At 37.8% G+C, this 18,588-nt stretch overlaps 1 protein-coding gene across 1 annotated transcript in view; it reads right to left on the bottom strand.

Moving 5' to 3' along the window:
- The window catches only part of LOC120523178 (unconventional myosin-VIIa), a 197,059-nt gene that overhangs the window by 57,653 nt on the left and 120,818 nt on the right, over positions 1–18,588 (bottom strand). Inside the window, exons 22-32 of the mRNA XM_039744223.1 lie at positions 18,069–18,278; positions 16,320–16,523; positions 14,865–15,041; positions 13,800–13,889; positions 10,707–10,834; positions 9,811–9,937; positions 5,548–5,667; positions 4,836–5,009; positions 3,230–3,457; positions 2,393–2,563; positions 1,519–1,636 (exon numbers count right to left, since the gene is read on the bottom strand). Of these exons, the coding sequence (XP_039600157.1) occupies positions 1,519–1,636; positions 2,393–2,563; positions 3,230–3,457; positions 4,836–5,009; positions 5,548–5,667; positions 9,811–9,937; positions 10,707–10,834; positions 13,800–13,889; positions 14,865–15,041; positions 16,320–16,523; positions 18,069–18,278 (1,747 nt within the window). The remainder of the gene's footprint in view (positions 1–1,518; positions 1,637–2,392; positions 2,564–3,229; positions 3,458–4,835; positions 5,010–5,547; positions 5,668–9,810; positions 9,938–10,706; positions 10,835–13,799; positions 13,890–14,864; positions 15,042–16,319; positions 16,524–18,068; positions 18,279–18,588) is intronic.

The following is an 18,588-nucleotide window of genomic DNA, read 5'->3' as shown; positions in this document are numbered from 1 at the left end:
TTTATATTTACTTAAAAATATATCCAAGACACTACTAATGTTGCTAACACCTATTACTGTTTGAAACTGCTGATTTATAATTTGGAGTATATTTCACATATGACAGCAGAGCCCCATTTTTAGCAGCTATTAATCCAGCGACATAATGGCAAACTCTTTCAACTCATCCTACACTAATTATGTTTAAATGCTAATCTGTTATAAGAGAAACATTTGTAGTTTTGTTAGCACAGATGAAACCTGTTATTCTCTTAAATAAAGCAAGTCAATTTTCTTTCCTTGGGCTGCATGGTACTGCCATTCCTAAAGTTCAATTCTGGCTTCAAACATGGCCAAAACAAAACAGCTTTCTCAAGGAACATGACATTTTATTGTTGTTTTGTAAAATGAAGGTTATTTCATGTGCCAAAAGATCACGTAACTGAAGATCTCATACAAAGCTGTCTATTACTGTATTGAGAGAAGAGCGTGAACTGGATCTAACCATGATAGAAAAAAAGAGGAAGACCCAGATTGATGACACTGCTTAAGAGGTTAAGGACATCCGAGTCTGTAGTTTGAGAAACAAACACCTTACAGGTCTTCAGCTGGCTGGTTCCTTTAACTGGACATACCAGATACCAGTGTCATCTGTAACAGTGAAAAAAGGACTCCCGAGTTTTGGCCTTAACAGACAGAATATCAAAGAAAAGACCATATCTGAAACTGACAAAAAAGAAAGGATAAAATAGGCAAAGTTTGGAGTCACTCAGAAATCTACCATCCTTTGCCCATTTCAACCCTTTCATTTTACTGTTTTTGACTTTTTTAATACTGGGAGTATTTCTCTCTCCATAACCCTCCAGTCATTTATTTTACTATAATGTTCTGTACCTACTGGAAGGTTTCTGAATTCTCTTTGTGTTAAAATTTCAGAAATATCATTTTAAGAGTATGGAGCTGTTTGCTTGTCTGTAAGTTTTATTTTCCTCTTTATGTTATTAATACACGTGCTTACCCCTCTTTAATTGCTCAATTACTGCTATAACGCAGGGAGAAAATCTCTTTAAATTTGGCTTCTGCATTTTCAGCGATATTCCTGTTTGATTATCCTTTTTAACTTTTGTTCTTATACAGTATGTGTTTATATTCAATAAGTACACCAGTTTGAATGTGAAATGTGAGTTTTACTTACAAAAGTGTAAACTCAATGAACCTTTCAAAAAACCACTTCTTTCCAAGAACACATCTGTGAATGTGTACTACGTAGAAAGAGCTTTGTCTAAAAGCTGACAGCAACAGTAACTGAGTCTGAGTGTGCTGACCATAATAATGAACATAACAATATGCTGATAAGCCCCACAGTCAGTGGAGTTAAATAATTATTTTACAATTAAAAAGAATAAAGCATGGTTTGGAGTAAAAATTGAAAAAGTATTATATAGCATGACAACTACTAGCTCCACAGTATATACCGCACTACTATTACATTATTATTACTTAACTAATCAGGCTTTGCAGTTTGTAAAACATTTATACCTGAAAATTTGAAGGCTTCATAAAACCGTGAGAAAAGTAAAGGCCACTTGAATCTGGCAAAATCCACTACTTCTTCTTTAACTTTCTGGGGGTCCATTCTTTTTTGTGTGTATATTCCCTGTAATAATAATGACAACAGCGCTATTATGAAAAATAATACTGTATTTCAAAAATTAGGAATAAAAATTTTAAAAAAATCTATAATGACTTATACAAATTGCTTCTTTGCAACAAGGAGGCTGGGATTAAAAACCCGCGTTCTCCCTGTGTGGAGCTTGCATTTTCTACCAATGTCTGTATAGATAACCACCCAGAGTCCAAAGACATGTAGGTTAAGTAAACTGGTGGTGTTAAATTGACCCTGGTATGTGTGTGTTCACCCTGCAATGGGCTGGCACCCTTATTCCTACTTTGCGCCTGATGCTTACTGCAATGGGCTCCATCTTACCTGCAACCCTGGTCCAGATAAATGGGTTTAGAAAACAAATGGGTAGATGTAGAAAGATGGATAGAAAATGCCCTTAAGCATCCACAGGTCAGCGGAACACCCCATCATGTTAAAAAGTCATTTTCATTTTCATATTTGGTTTAAAACACTGTAATAATAATGCCAAAATAATCATGGGGACATTTGTATAAGGTATTGTGTACAGGTTATAATTAGTCATATAGTAAATAGATTTTGAAAAGCATGACCTATCCTCAAACCCAATGTGGTTGGCTAGTCTTTAAAAAAAGTCAAGGCCACATATAATAATAACAAAATGACAAAAAAGAGCTTCTTGTTTTTGACTGTTAAGAGTAATATTAAAAACTAAATCTGGATATTGATTTGCAAAAGGATTTTCATGTACAAGTATATGCTCCCTTTCACCTTTTTGTGAGCAGCCATTATGAATTGTGCCCATTTTTCCACAGTTTTGGTGGACGAAATCTCTCTGTCTGGGATATAGGAAGGGATTAAGTTAAGTAAACGTTCCAACAAAACATCTGATCCATAGTCAATATAATACTGTTGTGAAGCCAGTTCTGCCAGATCCTCCTCCTGAAAGACCAAATCAAAATATGCTTTAAAAAGGAATGCATTTCTAAAACTAAAAATATACAGAAGATCAATCAATCTCCCTTAAGTTACTCATATTTTTAAAGTAATGATTTTATACCATCATAATATTCAAATGAAAGACATTGATGTGTGGAAGAAATGTCATGAAAATGGCACAGAATTGTTTTAAGAGAAGTGCATAATGCACGAGCCTTTACAACTATCCATCAAAACCTGGTGGGAGCACTTAGAAGTACATTTTCATTATGAAGGTTTGTGTAGAAGTCTCTCTTGACTATTCACATCAGGAAGTTGCACTTTTCATTGATTTTATTTGCATACTTGTTCTAGATCTGTCAGATTTGCTGGAAATCTGTAAGCAACTGCAGCAGCTTTAAGAGATACAACACATTTTCTAAAAGAATGATTGAATTACTCAACGCATTCACTTTTATCTTAATTATGGTAAATGATTCAAGTTTTATTTTTTCTCTTTAAGTTATTGTTGTGTAAAAAGAACAATTTTTGATGATGAATTTTTTTTCATTCAGGGACATAACGTACTATGTAAAAAGTCAAGTTTCATTACAATACAGTATTTGCTATTAGGTCAAAAGTTGTTTTCTAACTTAAAAAAAAAATTGTTGCTGCAAATGTCATCCTCACCTTATCACATCTGTATTCCCCGAACTTCACCCCCCTTACAATTTGCTGATAAATAAGGTTTGTTGCCACATTGTCCTCACTGGGATTGTGCCAGGGAGTAAAGATTTCTTTACGGAAGAATAGCCTCCAGGGGGCATTACGTTCCTGTGCTCCTTGCTCCTTGGCATACTGTTCACATTGAGACACAGCATCCATCACATGGTCATTTCCACTTCCCAGAGAGGACACCTGATGTTGAAATGGTACCATATAAAGGAGACACAAATGACATTTCAGTCACAGGGCACACATTCTCTAAGGCAGCAACATCAGCTAACACAAATGTAACAATTATTACTGTTATAGTATTATTAATAATACCATACTAGCTGTGCTTCCTGTTTATGATTGGCTGAAATCTAAGTAATCAACATAGACCTCAGTGCATCATCTACTGGAATGTATTCCGTAATTCATATAGTAATAAAATACAATGCAAGTGTCATTCCAACAGATGGTGCATCGCAAACATATGCGATAATAAAATGCCTTGTCATAAATATTGGTAATCTGTTTAAATGACAAATGTAACATATCTATTTCTACCACTTTGTACGAGATTCGTAAAAGCAGTGTTAATGTTTGTGATGTGCCATCTGTTAGAAAGACAGAGACATAGTAACTGGACAGTTATACAGATACACACACAGACACTTGTCCTTAAATTAAAGTGAATAATTACATATAGCTAGAAATTCTTGCTATCCCATATGCATATAACTATATACTGTATAACTATATATAAAATAAACGTATTAGCAGTTACTTGTATGATAAAGCTAATTGATTGACTAACATCAAACAGTTCAATTATATTTATAAAGCAAACAGAAGAGTGAGATATCTATTTTAGACCAACTGGTGACACCGTTAATTAACATTCCTATTTTCATAACTTTGTAGTATAAGAAAAGCAAAATAATACTGATGATAAATATCTCTAGGACACCAGTATGGATTCTGGAAAGAACCCTGACCCTGCTCATGTGTACATAAACATGTGACATCAGTGGTTAGAAAAATTACCCGGGGATATGAACCTGAACTTGAACAAGTTTTAGCAGTAAGGACAGCTAGAAACACAACATACTCATACAAGACAAACATATGGCTAGCAAAAAAAAAAACAAATGGAAATGTTGTATTGAGAGTAAATTTAAGACCCACATTTTAAAGCAAAAACAATACTATTTTAATTAATTTAATAAAATGTTGTCCTATGAAACAATAATAACAGTAATCCAAAAACCTACTACATACAGCAATACTACATTCTTCCAGACTTGAGAATGTTATGTTATTGTTCATGATGTGAAATTCTGCATCTGTAGAATTTAGCCTGTAATGTGTAGCTTTCAAGTCCCATCCATCCAGCCTTTTTATAACTCCTCATTATTCCACTCAGTATTATACATTTGTTAAGAATTACAAGTGTCTAGAGCATGGGAAACATAACTGGTTTAAATTATGTCCAGACCTTTTTAAAGTCTTATTTTGATCAGAAATTCCTGTAGGTTTGTACATTTACTTATTTAAAAAAAATGTATGGGGTACCACAATACTGTACCTTGTCAAATAAGGCAATATATAGGGAGAAGCCAAATTTATCCATTAGGCTGATTTTGTCAGACAGTGCATTGCAGAGCTCCTTGGCGGTTGTGGCAGAGTCAGTCAGCAGCGTCTTTGTTGTGCCATCCATGAATGTGACAGGAAGCATGATGGGCTTCTTTGACTTAGTGGCCTATGATAGTTGAAGTTAATAAAAAAGGACAGCAGAACACAGAAATAAGTAAGAGAGGGCAATATTTTGCATGTAACATGAAGAAGTTTAGCATACTTGTCATTTAATTTTGCAAAATAAATCATTTAAAATTTTAGAATAAATCGGTAGCATTTCCCATAATGTCTTCTGGTTTGCGTCTGCTGCTACCAGGAAAGGCTGCAATTTTACTAAGCTCAGGATTCAATAACTATGCTTTTACCAAGTCATCTATTAGCCTAATTCAATGCAAAAGGAACCTTGGTGTTTATCTGTAGTAGCTGAATGGAAAATTGAATTACTTCATTTTGATATTGAACATTTTCATATTTCTAATGGTTGAAAATATATGATACACCAACTGTGTATAGAACTTGCATTAGAAATCTTTACAAACTCAACACATGAATCAGTATACAAAGGAACAAATTTAATTATCTCTTTTCTACAGATACAAGTGTTTCAGGAGTGAGGTTGTTTATGTGGAAAGAAACAATAAAAAAATATTTAAGGATGTTACCTGTAGCTCTAACCAGCTTGGTGGCTGAGTTCTTGTCCCATTAGCAAATGTTCTCCTCAGCCTCTCTTCACAATAAGGGGCATAACCTGGAGGCCCACCACTTATAAAGTTTCTCAAATACTGAAAGAGAAAAGGAGGTTGGCCAAACATGTAAATTGTGTCTTTAATGATTCAGAAAGTTTCTTTGTTTATTATATATGTCATGTAATGTTAACAATTGTCAAAGACCCTGTATTATAATCTCATTCTTAAATAAAGTATTGTAAGGGAGCGCAGGCAAACCAACATGGCTGGGATGCCCATGAAATGAAAGGATGAGGGAAGGCAACTTCTTTAGTGACCCCCCACTGTCCACAAGTGGCATAGTCACAGGTTGGCAAGGACCTGTTTTATAAAAATTCTTGTGGAAAAACCCTGACACGACAGCACTGCAGCATGAGTGGGCCTGCCAGAAACCCATGCCGGTTCAAAATGGTGAAGAAGAAGACCAGGCAAACCAACAATGCAATGAGGAACCTGACACTCAACATTATTGGCACTGGAGCTGAAACAGGGGGCAGACGCGCCTGCTGGAAGAAAGGAGCTCAGGACAACAACATTCAGGAAGAGGTACACACTGCGCTGTGGATCACGATGTCTCAGGACTGTATAAAGTGTTTCCCATGCTCGTACCTTTTAGAGGAAGAATGTCCAGAGACCCAGCGAGAAGCGAGTCACGTACCAGGAAATTATGGTAACTCTGAAAGGCATCCAAGCACTAAGAACCTCGCTCAACTCTTTGCCAGAGAGGGACATGTGGCCTGCCCAGAGGGATCGCTAGGAGGTTAGCGGTGGCTTGCAGACTGCCTGGTACTTAGGCTGAAGGACTCGCGCTCCCAGAAGGGGAAAGGGGAGGTGAATAATGGTCAAGCTGCTCCAAATGAAGGTAAGGAGCCTGCAATGCTAGATGGCAGCTCCCCTAGGTTGCAGTGGTGCTCCAGACTCCCACTGGGTGTAATGGGACTTGGAATTCTTTACCACACCCCATCAGGGGGTGATGTAAGGACTCAGGAGCCCTATGGCATGGGGTATCCATCTCACCTGGAAGTGGTTACAGACCATATGGTTGGAAGAGCAGAAGCACTTCTGGAATGGCCAAAATAAAAGGAGCCACATGCCTCACAGAGGCGAGCCAGAGTCAGGAGGAGGTGGGCAAAACTTGTGAGGAGTCGTGGAGGAGGCAGCAACTGAGAGAAAACGAAGAGAAGATAAAGTGTTGTCTAATTGTACTTGTGCATAATTGTGGCTGTGGTGGGAAACACTTTCAGGAAGAGTTTCTCATAATAAAAGACTCTTTGACCTTTTCACTTGTGTTTGTGTCTGTTGTGTTAAGTGATTGGAGAGCTGCACCAACACAATATACACAACAAAGACTGATTTAAAAACTACTAAAATCTGTTCAACAAAGGATTGCTTTAGGACTGAAACAGATATGCCTTATTTTTTAATGTACTGTACAAGTATGCTATACTACACTATGATGTGTACTATATACACAATAAACTGCTTAATTTAATTCATGGTTGTAAAAGGTAGGATCCTAAACTTACACATACACATCCACACATAGACAATTTGGAATTACCTATTAATCTAACCAGCAGATCTTTGGGGATCTGAGAGGAAAAGTGGAGTACTCAGAAGAACAATAATAATAATAATAATAATAGTAATAATAATTAATTACATTTATATTGCATGTTTCTTGCTACTCAAAGCACTTAGACAGAGAGAAACCACTTCAATTAACACCAATATATAGTACCTGGATGATGCGATGGCAACCATTATTGCACTGGTACATTCACCACACATTAACTATTAGGTGGTGAAGTGGTGAGAGAGAAAGCCAGTTAGAAACGGGGGATGATTAGGAAGACAGAATGAACAGAGCCAAGATGGGAAATTTGCCAGGACATCACAATAAACCCTACTCTTTAGATAGATAGATAGATAGATAGATAGATAGATAGATAGATAGATAGATAGATAGATAGATAGATAGATAGATAGATAGATAGATAGATAGATAGATAGATAGATACTTTATTAATCCCAAGGGGAAATTCACATAATCCAGCAGCAGTATACTGATACAAAGAAACAATATTAAATTAAATAGTAATAAAAATGAAAAGAATTAAAATAAAATTAATGTTCGCAATTACTCCCCCGGGTGGAATTGAAGAGTCGCATAGCGTGGGGGAGGAACGATCTCCTCAGTCTGTCAGTGGAGCAGGACAGTGACAAAAGTCTGTCACTGAAGCTACTCCTCTGTCTGGAGATGACACTGTTAAGTGGATGCAGTGGATTCTTCATGATTGACAGTAGTTTGCTTAGTGCCCGTCGCTCTGCCACAGATGTTAAACTGTCCAACTTTACTCCTACAATAGAGCCTGCCTTCTTAACAAGTTTGTCCAGGCGTGAGGCGTCTTTCATCTTTATGCTTCCACCCCAGCACACCACCGCCTAGAAGAGGGCACTCGCCACAACCGTCTGGTAGAACATCGGCAGCATCTTACTGCAGATGTTGAAGGATGCCAACTTTCTCAGAAAGTATATTCTGCTCTGACCTTTCTTATATAGAGCATCAGTATTGGCAGTCCAGTCCAATTTGTCATCCAGCTGCACTCCCAGATATTTATAGGTCTGCACCCTCTGCACACAGTCACCTCTGATGATCACAGGGTCCATGAGGGGCCTGGGCCTCCTAAAATCCACCACCAGCTCCTTGGTCTTGCTGGTGTTAAGGTGTAAGTGGTTTGAGTCGCACCATTTAACAAAGTCTTTGATTAACTTTCTGTACTCCTCCTCCTGCCCACTCCTGATGCAGCCCACAAAAGCAGTGTCATCAGCGAACTTTTGCACATGGCAGGACTCCGAGTCATATTGGAAGTCTGATGTATATAGACTGAACAGGACCGGAGAAAGTACAGTCCCCTGCGGCGCCCCTGTATTGCTGCACACGATGTCAGACCTGCAGTTCCCAAGACGCACATATTGAGGTCTATCTGTAAGATAGTCCACAATCCATGCCACAAGGTGTGAATCTACTCCCATCTCAGTCAGCGTATCCCTAAGGAGCAGAGGTTGGATGGTGTTGAAGGCGCTAGAGAAGTCCAAAAACATAATTCTTACAGCACCACTGCCTCTGTCCAGGTGGGAGAGGGATCGATGAAGCATATAGATGATGGCATCCTCCGCTCCCACCTTCTCCTGGTATGCGAACTGCAGAGGGTCTAGGGCGTGACGGACCTGTGGCCTCAGGTGGTGAAGCAGCAGCCGCTCCATGGTCTTCATCGGATGTGACGTCAGAGCAACAGGCCGGAAGTCATTCAGCTCACTAGGATGTGATACCTTTGGGACAGGAGTGATACAAGATGTTTTCCAAAGCCTCGGGACTCTCCCCTGTTCCAGGCTCAGGTTGAAGATGCGCTGTAGAGGACTCCCCAGTTCCAACGCACAGGGAAGGATGAAGGATGCCCAGGGATCTTTAATGACCACAGAGAGTCAGAACCTCAGTTTTATTTCTCATCCAAAGAACGGTGCCATATTTACAGCATAGTGTCCCCATGCACTGCAATCGGGCATTGGGGTCCACATTCAGACCATAGGGTAAATGCCCCCCACTGGCCTCAACAACAGTGGTCTATGGGGAGAGCATGTAAACACCACAAAGCCAATTACTAGGCCTTGAAGAATGAAGGATGCAAGATCCACAAGACAGAAGTACTATTTACTGTACCGCAATACTGCCCTGCTACTAATTAACTGCATTATAAAGAAAATATTTTGTTACTGAAATAATCCATTTTGAAATTATCCTACGGTTGCATTTGGTAGGTAGCATAGCTGACCAGGAATAGAGAAGGTGAAAGGATCTGAAAAGAGTAACACAGATAAGAAGACTAAAAGAACCCATCCAATGGCTAAACTAAAATATAAATCAGCATGCTACCCCATACCTTCTTACAGCCTCAACAACTAGTGGTACTGAACAAAAAATGTATTTTATTTGGCATCCATACTACCCAGAGTATGTAATTATCCTACATAATTTCAACATGAATACAATTAGGTGAAGTAACTGCATTTTGCAAGCCAATGCTTCAGCCATAAAGCGACACGTACAGTCAAGGGAAACTCCTAAAGAATGCTGTTCATTTCAACAGCTATGATTATTAAACAATAAAGGGCCTTTTTAAATTAAATAAAACCATCTACCTTGACAAACTTCTCTGAGGGGGAAAAGCAGCCAACACACAAGGAAATGAGAATCCAACCTCTTGCATGGCTACTTTTTGATGGGTTTTGGGTTAGTTGCTTGCAGATTTGACAGTAGATTTCATCTCTGATAACAGAAAGGAGGATCATTTGAACAAAGGGATGCACTAGGAATCAACATTAAGGAATTACAAGAGCTGGAAAAAAACATGTCTATTTGATTAGCACGATTTAAAGTTAAATAAGTTACTGGGTAAACTGCCACTTACCTGTACTATTAAAGCCCCAAAACACCAGTATATTTAACCTGTTCACATAACCTTTTGTTAAATATACAATAGTAAAAATAATGCTATTAACATACTATAAGCTCCATGCTTATGGCTATGGTCTATGGTAACTATTTTGTTTATGGTTTACTTTAATTACAATATACATATAATCTAAATTAAACCCTTTTGAGCATATTTAGCTGTTCCTATCCTAGCTGAGGAAAGTTAACCAATATAGTGGTGCAGCACTTAGCCCTGTTACCTTGCTAAATTTACAGCCAGTTCACTGTCTGTGTAGTGTGTGCTTATGTGGGTCACTGACCAGGTTCTCCAATTTCAATCCTATGATTCAAATAAATACAGGTTAGTCTGATGGGGATCTCTAAACTCGCCTTCTATGAATGAATGTGTGTCTAATGTACTTGGGAATAGCATTATTCCTGCTTCCATTTCAGTATTTTAATAAAGAAGTTTAAAAAAACATGCAAGTGAATTTAGTAACATTTTCATAACCATTTGGACCATATTCTTTAATACAGTATTTACCAAAATGCAGGATTCACAAGTTTGCTTTGGTTTTATCATATTGATTTAATGCTAAATATTACCAAAGACAACTCCTACCTTAATGCTGGTCTCAAGATACCATTCCCAATAATAAAATGGAGCTTCTCTAGGTTAGATGTTGGACGGTCCTCAAGCATGCTATTACCTTGCAAGGTGCATTCTCCATCGTTTAACCTCTTGGTCACCTGCCCATAACACAATATGCTCCTTATTATACATTACTCTACATGATTAAAAGTCCTACCATCAATACATTTTATTTGAGTAGAAAAATGGAGTGATTCTACTGTCAAATCAAGGTACATAAAATTGGCAATTTAAGTTTCATTTTATTGTTTTCATTCTGTAGTTGTGTTTGTTGGAGTAATGAGAATTTATATGCCTTCTCCAAATGAGACCTAAAGAGTATAGGGCTGTCTGAACCTTTGTCATGAGATGAAGTCTTCCTGTATGGGAGTTGGCCAGTCAGCTTATGATATAACTAGGAGCTATTTATCTTCTAACACTTCTGTGACATAAGGAAGTCAGTCTGGTCATAGTACAGGTGAACGGTGTTCATTCTCCAGTTTTTCCCTACATCTTATGTCGTTGGACAATGATGGCTCTGTTGTTTCCCAGTGGCAGCAGCTTCTCATTTAAAAAGGAAGCATTCAGAAATAATATGCAAACAACTGCTCCTAATTTGCAAACATACAAATATTGTAGGTGTAATTTACTTTGTGGCTTCTACTACAATTATTAAATGGGAATTTTAAGTAACCATACTTGTTGTAAACCAGCGCTTCCCGATTCATTTTACCCTCGCACCCCCTGTGATGGACGAGGCCGATTTCGCACCCCCTTGATTTGAGAAGAAGTATGAAAAAATATGAGGTTAACGCAGAAAAACTGATCACCAATTGAAGCTTTATGAATAATGGATACTCTACTCTCCATCAATAATTGTTTTGGTAAATCCATACTCAGTGTAATCCTTTCCATTTTCTAATTTTTTCGCGACTAGCCATGATTAAATGAATGGTAAAAAAGTAAGAGCGAAGCGAGGGTGACTTATTGAGGCAGGCAGGCCAGAGCACAATAGCACGGGGCTCGAGGTAGTGCGCGTCAAGTCGATCTAAAATGCGCGGTCAGATTCGAAAAAATATATCTTTTCAAGTTCTATTTGGATATAAGTAGGTTTTATTTAGTCGACAGAAATATCTTTGGTAGGAATGTAAGTTGAATTTAGTCTTTAAATTTCTATGGTGAAGAAAAATTTATGCAATGATGACTAAATTTAACTTACATTCCTACCAAAGATATTTCTGTCGACTAAATAAAACTTACTTATATTTAAAATTTAAATAGAACTTGAACAGATACGATAGTTCATAATATCCAAGCAGCACTAAGTGCACGTAAGAGCGGGAGTCATCCGTTTTAACAAGCAGCGAATTGTACTGATACGAAATAGCCTGCCCATTTAATTATTTAGGAATGGATAGATAAATTAAGATTTTGTACAAATAATGTTTTTCATTTTTCTTCCTCAATGGATTCTCGCACCTCAGCAATAGTTGGTCGCATCCGGCACCCCTAATCGGGAAGCGCTGTTGTAAGCCGAAAATGTTAAGAGTATCCATGATATTGTTTACATTTATTTAATTGAAAAATCTTGTTCAATAAAGTAAGGTGACCAGAATTTTTTGGGCCAATCCAGGGACATGGGGGGGGAGGGGGGCATAGAGGAGTGTAGACTACATACAAAGTGAAAGCTTATCACGTGATTTCTCGCCAAAGTTGCAGGATGCGGTAAAGCATAACCTCCGTCAAAACACCGTGCATGCGCGCCGAGTTCAAATTATCCTGGTGATGAGATACATTCAAAAAAGTGAACCAGCTGAAACCGGGGACAAAACGGGGACATGTTTCTGAGTTGGGACAGTTGTCCGAAAACGGGGACTGTCTCCAAAAAACGGGGACAGATGGTCACCTTAAATAAAGTGGATTCTGAAAGTATTCAGACCCTTTCACCTTTTTCACAGGTTGCTATGTTTATTTTTTTGATTAAAACCATTTTAATACACTTTGATTTTTTTTCTTTCCTGTGTTAGGAAATAAGAAAAAGTGATATCAAGCAGTGTTTTTTTAAAGTACCCATGCTGAGAGAGGACTATGGGCAGATCAGTAAGTTAAAAGTAAATCTGAATACATGTCATACAATAGTACAAATCTGACTTCAAATGTAATTTACTGCTATTTTCTCTTTGCTTGTTTCATTTTCAGTCAACTTCATTCAGATAACTGGAAAAATGTCTATAGAGTTTTTATTTTCCTTTCCTTTTTATTTCTTCTTTTGCTAATAGTTGTGAGCATCAAGAACGTAACAGCTGTCAGTGTGGCAATAGTCTTTAAACCACAAGGTATCCGTTCATTTGCTTTCTCTGGCTCATTGTGTAACTGGGACTAAATCTCCAGTTTTTAAAAAGTATGTATATACAGTAAATAACTGCAATGTATCCTGATTCTGTAAGTTACTTTGGTGTCTTTAAGTTGTGTGTTGGCCCTCCTTTACATACTGTATGATACAGATATGCTGTTCTCAGCATCCTAGCGTTTGATTTTTTCTGGAAAATAAACAACATCTTTGTAAACATATTGAAGTTTGGGAAAGGAAACAAGAGAGTGTTAGGACTTTTTCTAATTTAAAATGTATTTGTTATGATTATGTTTTTGCTTAGCATCTTGGTTTTGATCTTTTGGTTTCTTTGATTTTGCTGAGTAATGAATCCATCACCTCTCCCCTGACTATGCTCATGCCTGCTCCATTTAACATCTAGCCTTTCCCTAGTAACACATTCATTTTCTTTTTTTTTTCCAAGTGCATTTTTACTATTTGTGCATTTACCATTTTGTAGCACTTAGGTAAATACATAAAAATATACAGTAAATGTAAACGAGTATTGTATGTTAGAAATGTTTTCATGTTTTAATGTTATCATATTGCTAATATATTTGAATATGAAGATCTTTGTAGGGCTCCAAGCCACCCTACTGTGAAGGGTGCAAGAATTACATTAGATTAGAAATAAATTGAATTAAACATAAATCTTGTGTGCAACAGATATTTGTTCTAAAAGTTTTCTGTACCTCCTATACTCCTGTACCCACCTCTTCTGTTAATTTTGACTTCTTCTTCAGAGTGAGGGATACCAGCTTGTGTCGCATGCTGTTCTTCTTGTTACCATCAAGATGGGAGTTCTGTAGGCACATTGCATGGTTAATGCCATTTAACAGACAACTGACTTGAGACAAAATACTGTATAAATACTATTCTACATTAATCTAATTCAAAGAGTATTTTGTGAAATTTAGCTAGATTATCCTTCCTCTTTAAAACATTATTTATACTTGGGTTGCAGTTTTCAGTCTGCAAAAAAGGTAAAGTCCTTTCCTTGTGAGGCACTGAAGTATTTGTTTGGGATGTGTCCTAGTATTACAGTTTGTTATATAAGACATTATCCTATCTATATATTTTCTATACACTTTAATTCCATTACAGCATCACAGGGAACAGCAGTCTATCGTAGAAACATTGGGACAAGTCCTGGATGGGACAGGACCATCAGTTTGTTACAAAGAGTAGTCACTCTCAACTATACTATTTAAAGTGACAAATTAACCTAAACCGCATGAACTTTGGATGTGGGGGAGAAAACCAAAACAGATAACACAGAGAGCAGACCAACCTTTCAGACAGTTGTTGGACTCAGAATCAAACCATGATTCATGGAGCAGTGAGTCTGCAGTGGTAAACTCTGTTGCCTCACATTCCCAATGAATGGCCACATTTGATTAAATATTTTGTTGTACACAAGATTTGGAAGAGTGCACACAAGCTTGCTTTCTCATTCTATCAAGAAATGTCCACATTTGATACGAAGTATGAAGTCTACTGTCTCACAGCATTCAAAGAAGATCCACATCTGTCAGTATCTGTCTTACTGTACAGCTACCTTTTTCAGTTTTTTTTTAAATATCAGAATTTCTTAACAGATTGTGAGTTTGAATTCACATTAAGTTCACAAAGAAAATGTAGGTTTTTGTGGTCGCTAAAGTTTAGGCCTAATATTTTAAAACACATTTTCAGTACAAATAGCTTTTGTTGGATTTGGATACTACAACATGGGCTTTCACCAGAGAGGATGCATCACCTCACCCGCCGTTAAAAGCTACCTCGCCTTCCACCTGCAAGGCCTGCAGCTCTCGTTTGTATGTCCTCTTCCCCAGGGTCTCGTAGATCTTGGTCATAACAGGGATCTTCTCACTGCCGTCACTCATGGCTGTGTGATATTTGGGCTCAGGAAGATCTCCCATAAACCTTAAAACAGTTATCCACACAGCAAGGGCGGCCTGGAGGAGGAAAGATTTGGGTTTTGACTGTCTTTTTAATTATTATACTGTGATACACTATTATAATTACTGTTCAGATCTGAAATGGAATAGTGTGCTTGGTGAGTCACAACAGGAGTAGCCCTCTCCTAAACTGTATTTAATCGTTATTAGAATATATTTACTTTATCAAAAGTGAATTATAAGGTAATTATTTATTATAACTGTTCGCATATATATTTTCCCCAACAGATGAACTGACTTGCTTAACCTTGTGGTTTAAAGTTCACTGCTTTAGCTCCCACAGCAATTAAATGGGTCCACACAGCAGATGTGGGGTAAAAGCAGCTGGAGAGGGAAAACACAGATAGAGAAAGGAAGATGTCTCCATAACAGAATGTGACAGACAGAGGGATTCCATTAAATGAATAATGTGTGCCTGTGGGAGTGGCATGCCGTTTAGTATGACAGTATGTAGTATAGCAGCCACATAGTTCAAACAGAGAATTTAGGGATAGCTAATGGCATTATGAGGGAGTGTGCTACACATTATTTAATTTTTTCATTGATTTTTAGAATCTGCCTAATCTATGGTCAGAATTCCAGGAAGTCAGAGTCTATCTTACAGCCTCAGATGCAAAAAAGAGTAACCTGTTGCCTTAATTGCGGTTTGCCACTAAACTTTGTCATCCAATCACATAATGTAATTTTTTGTAAGTACTTTAAAAAAGTATATTATTTTTCTGTCAAAATGGTTAATACTGTACTTTATTTAGGTAACATAATCCAATGTTTATTTTTACTTACAATTTACTGCAAAGGTTTATTTTGTTACATATATAGACTTTAAAAAAGGATGTACCCATAATAACGTGTTCCAAATGTCATGAAAACTGGTATAATGGACAAGTGAAATGTAAGTAAGAAACATGTCCAAAACCAGAGTAAAGGAGATATTATTGGTTCAGAATGGTGCTACACATAGTGTTCTTTCATATTGAGTGAGACCTCCATGTCTGATGGTTAATGATGCAAATGACTAATTAGTGTATAGCATAAAGCTATTTAAGCTGAAACTCATTTTGTATACAGTCAGACAAGGCAATTGGTACTACAGCAAGTCATTAACTCATGATTTAAGGTATTACTAAGAAATCCCAGAAAGAATTTACACTTCTAAAAATGGTATTGTGAGCACAACATGATCCAACTCTGTCTGGTCAGCAATATAAGGCACAATATAATTCAACCCTACTGTTTTGTGGCACACTGTTTCAAGGTCAGTATTTAGAGCCTTACCAACTGGTCGCCCTCATCTTCATGATAGAGTAGGGGCTGTTTTAGGGGCCTCCTGATGTAGGTGTGTGTGGTGGTACCCTGAAAGTAGGTGGCTGCAAATTTGGCAAACTTATACTCAGAGAGATCCTCTTCTTCTTCTTCGGGCAGAGGCAATGATTCATCTAAATCATCTTCTTCCAAATGCTTCTGTGTGCGCTCAAGGTCCTGAGAAAAAAGTGCACCATTGTGTAACATTGTTTTTTTATTTTGCAAATATTAAAATAGCCTACTCATTAACTAGATATCTTCAGTTTGCTATACAGCTCTTTGACAAGCACCTTTGGACAACATTCTAATTCTTTATTCTTTAGTTAAAAGCTACAAGCAATATAAGCAGCTAAACAGCAGTTGGTCATTTTCATAACTTGCTAAACTGTACTCCAGTACTAAAGGTACTCCACAATTGCAAACTTGATCAAAATTATTTAATTGTTCCTTTAAATCAAGGAGTAATTCATGCTTGTAATAAGAACAGCCCCAGGTTAGTCTTAAAGATGAGTTTACCTCAGCCCACATAGTACCCAAAGCTTGACTATCAACTTAGTACATTTAGGAGATGCTAGCCATCAGTATTTGTTAAGAAATGATTAGTAGTTTTTGAGGAAAATAGTGTTTAATTTACTCTGCACAATGCAGTGTCGGCAAACCTTCTTCAGTAGAAGTAAGTATATTATACCAATATAATATACAACTGAAATGTTTATTAAATAGTGTCTGGTGAGAGTTATAAATAACACAAGACTTCCAAGTGTGAGGAACTTAAAGACTTCATGTTTTTTCCAGTTGATTCTGGGGTTCCTCAGGGGTATGTTCTTGCTTGTACTCTGTTCAATGCTTGCATGAACTGGGTGTTGGGCAGGATTGTGGTTTCCAGCAGCTGTGAGGCATCTGTTGGTGAATAAAGATTCACTGATCTTTACTTTGCCGATGTTGCTGTGATCTTCATGGAGTCAATGGAGGCTCTGATCAGGACTCTTGACAGACCGAGCATCTGGGCTTGCAAAACTCCTGGATAAAAACCAAGATCCAGGCCTTTAATGGCCTCTTGGACACAGCCATCAGCAGTGTGTCTGACTTCGGAGACGTGTCACCCTCATCGAGAGGTTTACTTACCTCAGCAGTGACATTTATGTCTCTGTTGACTCTTCTTGTGAAGTCAGTAGACAAATTGAGAGAGCACAGGGAGTGTCATGAGGTTGCTGGAAAAGTGTGTGGTGCTCCTGGTATCTCTGTAAATTGACAAAGGTCCATGTCTTTAGAGTCCTGGTGCTTCCTGTTTTGTTATACGGTTGCGAGACATGGACACTAACCAGTGACCCGAGAAAAAGACTGTACTCCTTTGGTACTGTGTCTCTTCGGAGAATCTTTGGGTACCGCTGGTTTGACTTGAGGCACATTACCTGCATTGTGAGGTAACATCAGTTACGGCACTATGGCCATGTGGTACGATTCCCTGAGGGTGATCTGGCTGACAGGATCCTCATTGCTGAAGACCTGAGTGGCTAGACATGGATGTGGCAGACATATGGTCATTTCCAGGAGGTGGTACTGGACTGTGTGTCTACCTGTGGGTTTGCCAACCAGGATCTCGAGTTGATTTGACATGTGGTGGGTACGGCAACATGCTGTACCAGTGCATGCTCCCCAATATAAACCTGACCTGACAAGTTTATTGTGCATGTGAAACTTAATAATGTCACTGTCTGTTACCTCAAACCCAGAAGGTGCCTGGCCTTCCTGGCCTGGAAAACAGTTGGTAGTTCCAAGGAAGCCAAACATCTTGTCAACCATTTCTGAGTCATTGACAGGTTCATTGCGCGACTTCTCCATTTGCTCCAGAAGTTCCTTTTTTCGTCTTGCCTCTTCACGCTCCCTCTTTTCTCTTTCTGCATCCTCACGAGCTAGCTGAGCAAGGCGTTCCTACAGCAAGGAGAGATGGACAGAGTTTTCAGGCAGTCAAACTCATTTAGACTCAGGTTGTGGTACTCTATCAGTCCCAAAACTAAATTCAAGATAAATCCATGGGAGTTAACTATTTTCATGACAATAAGTTAACAATGGATGATACTGGTAGATAAGATAAAAGTGCATCAAGTCCTTACTTATCAATCTCATTATAGGATAAGTTGAAGACATACCTTTGAAAAAAATCAGTTTATTTCACAGCTGTTTTGTTACAAAATTTAGGAGATATTAATATGTGAAAGAGCTGTGCAGTAATGATAAAAAA

This window comes from Polypterus senegalus, chromosome 2, assembly GCF_016835505.1.
Source record: "Polypterus senegalus isolate Bchr_013 chromosome 2, ASM1683550v1, whole genome shotgun sequence".
NCBI classification, from domain to species: domain Eukaryota; kingdom Metazoa; phylum Chordata; class Cladistia; order Polypteriformes; family Polypteridae; genus Polypterus; species Polypterus senegalus.
Note: the sequence above shows the minus strand (reverse complement) of the source record. Positions and strands in the feature narration are given on the sequence as shown.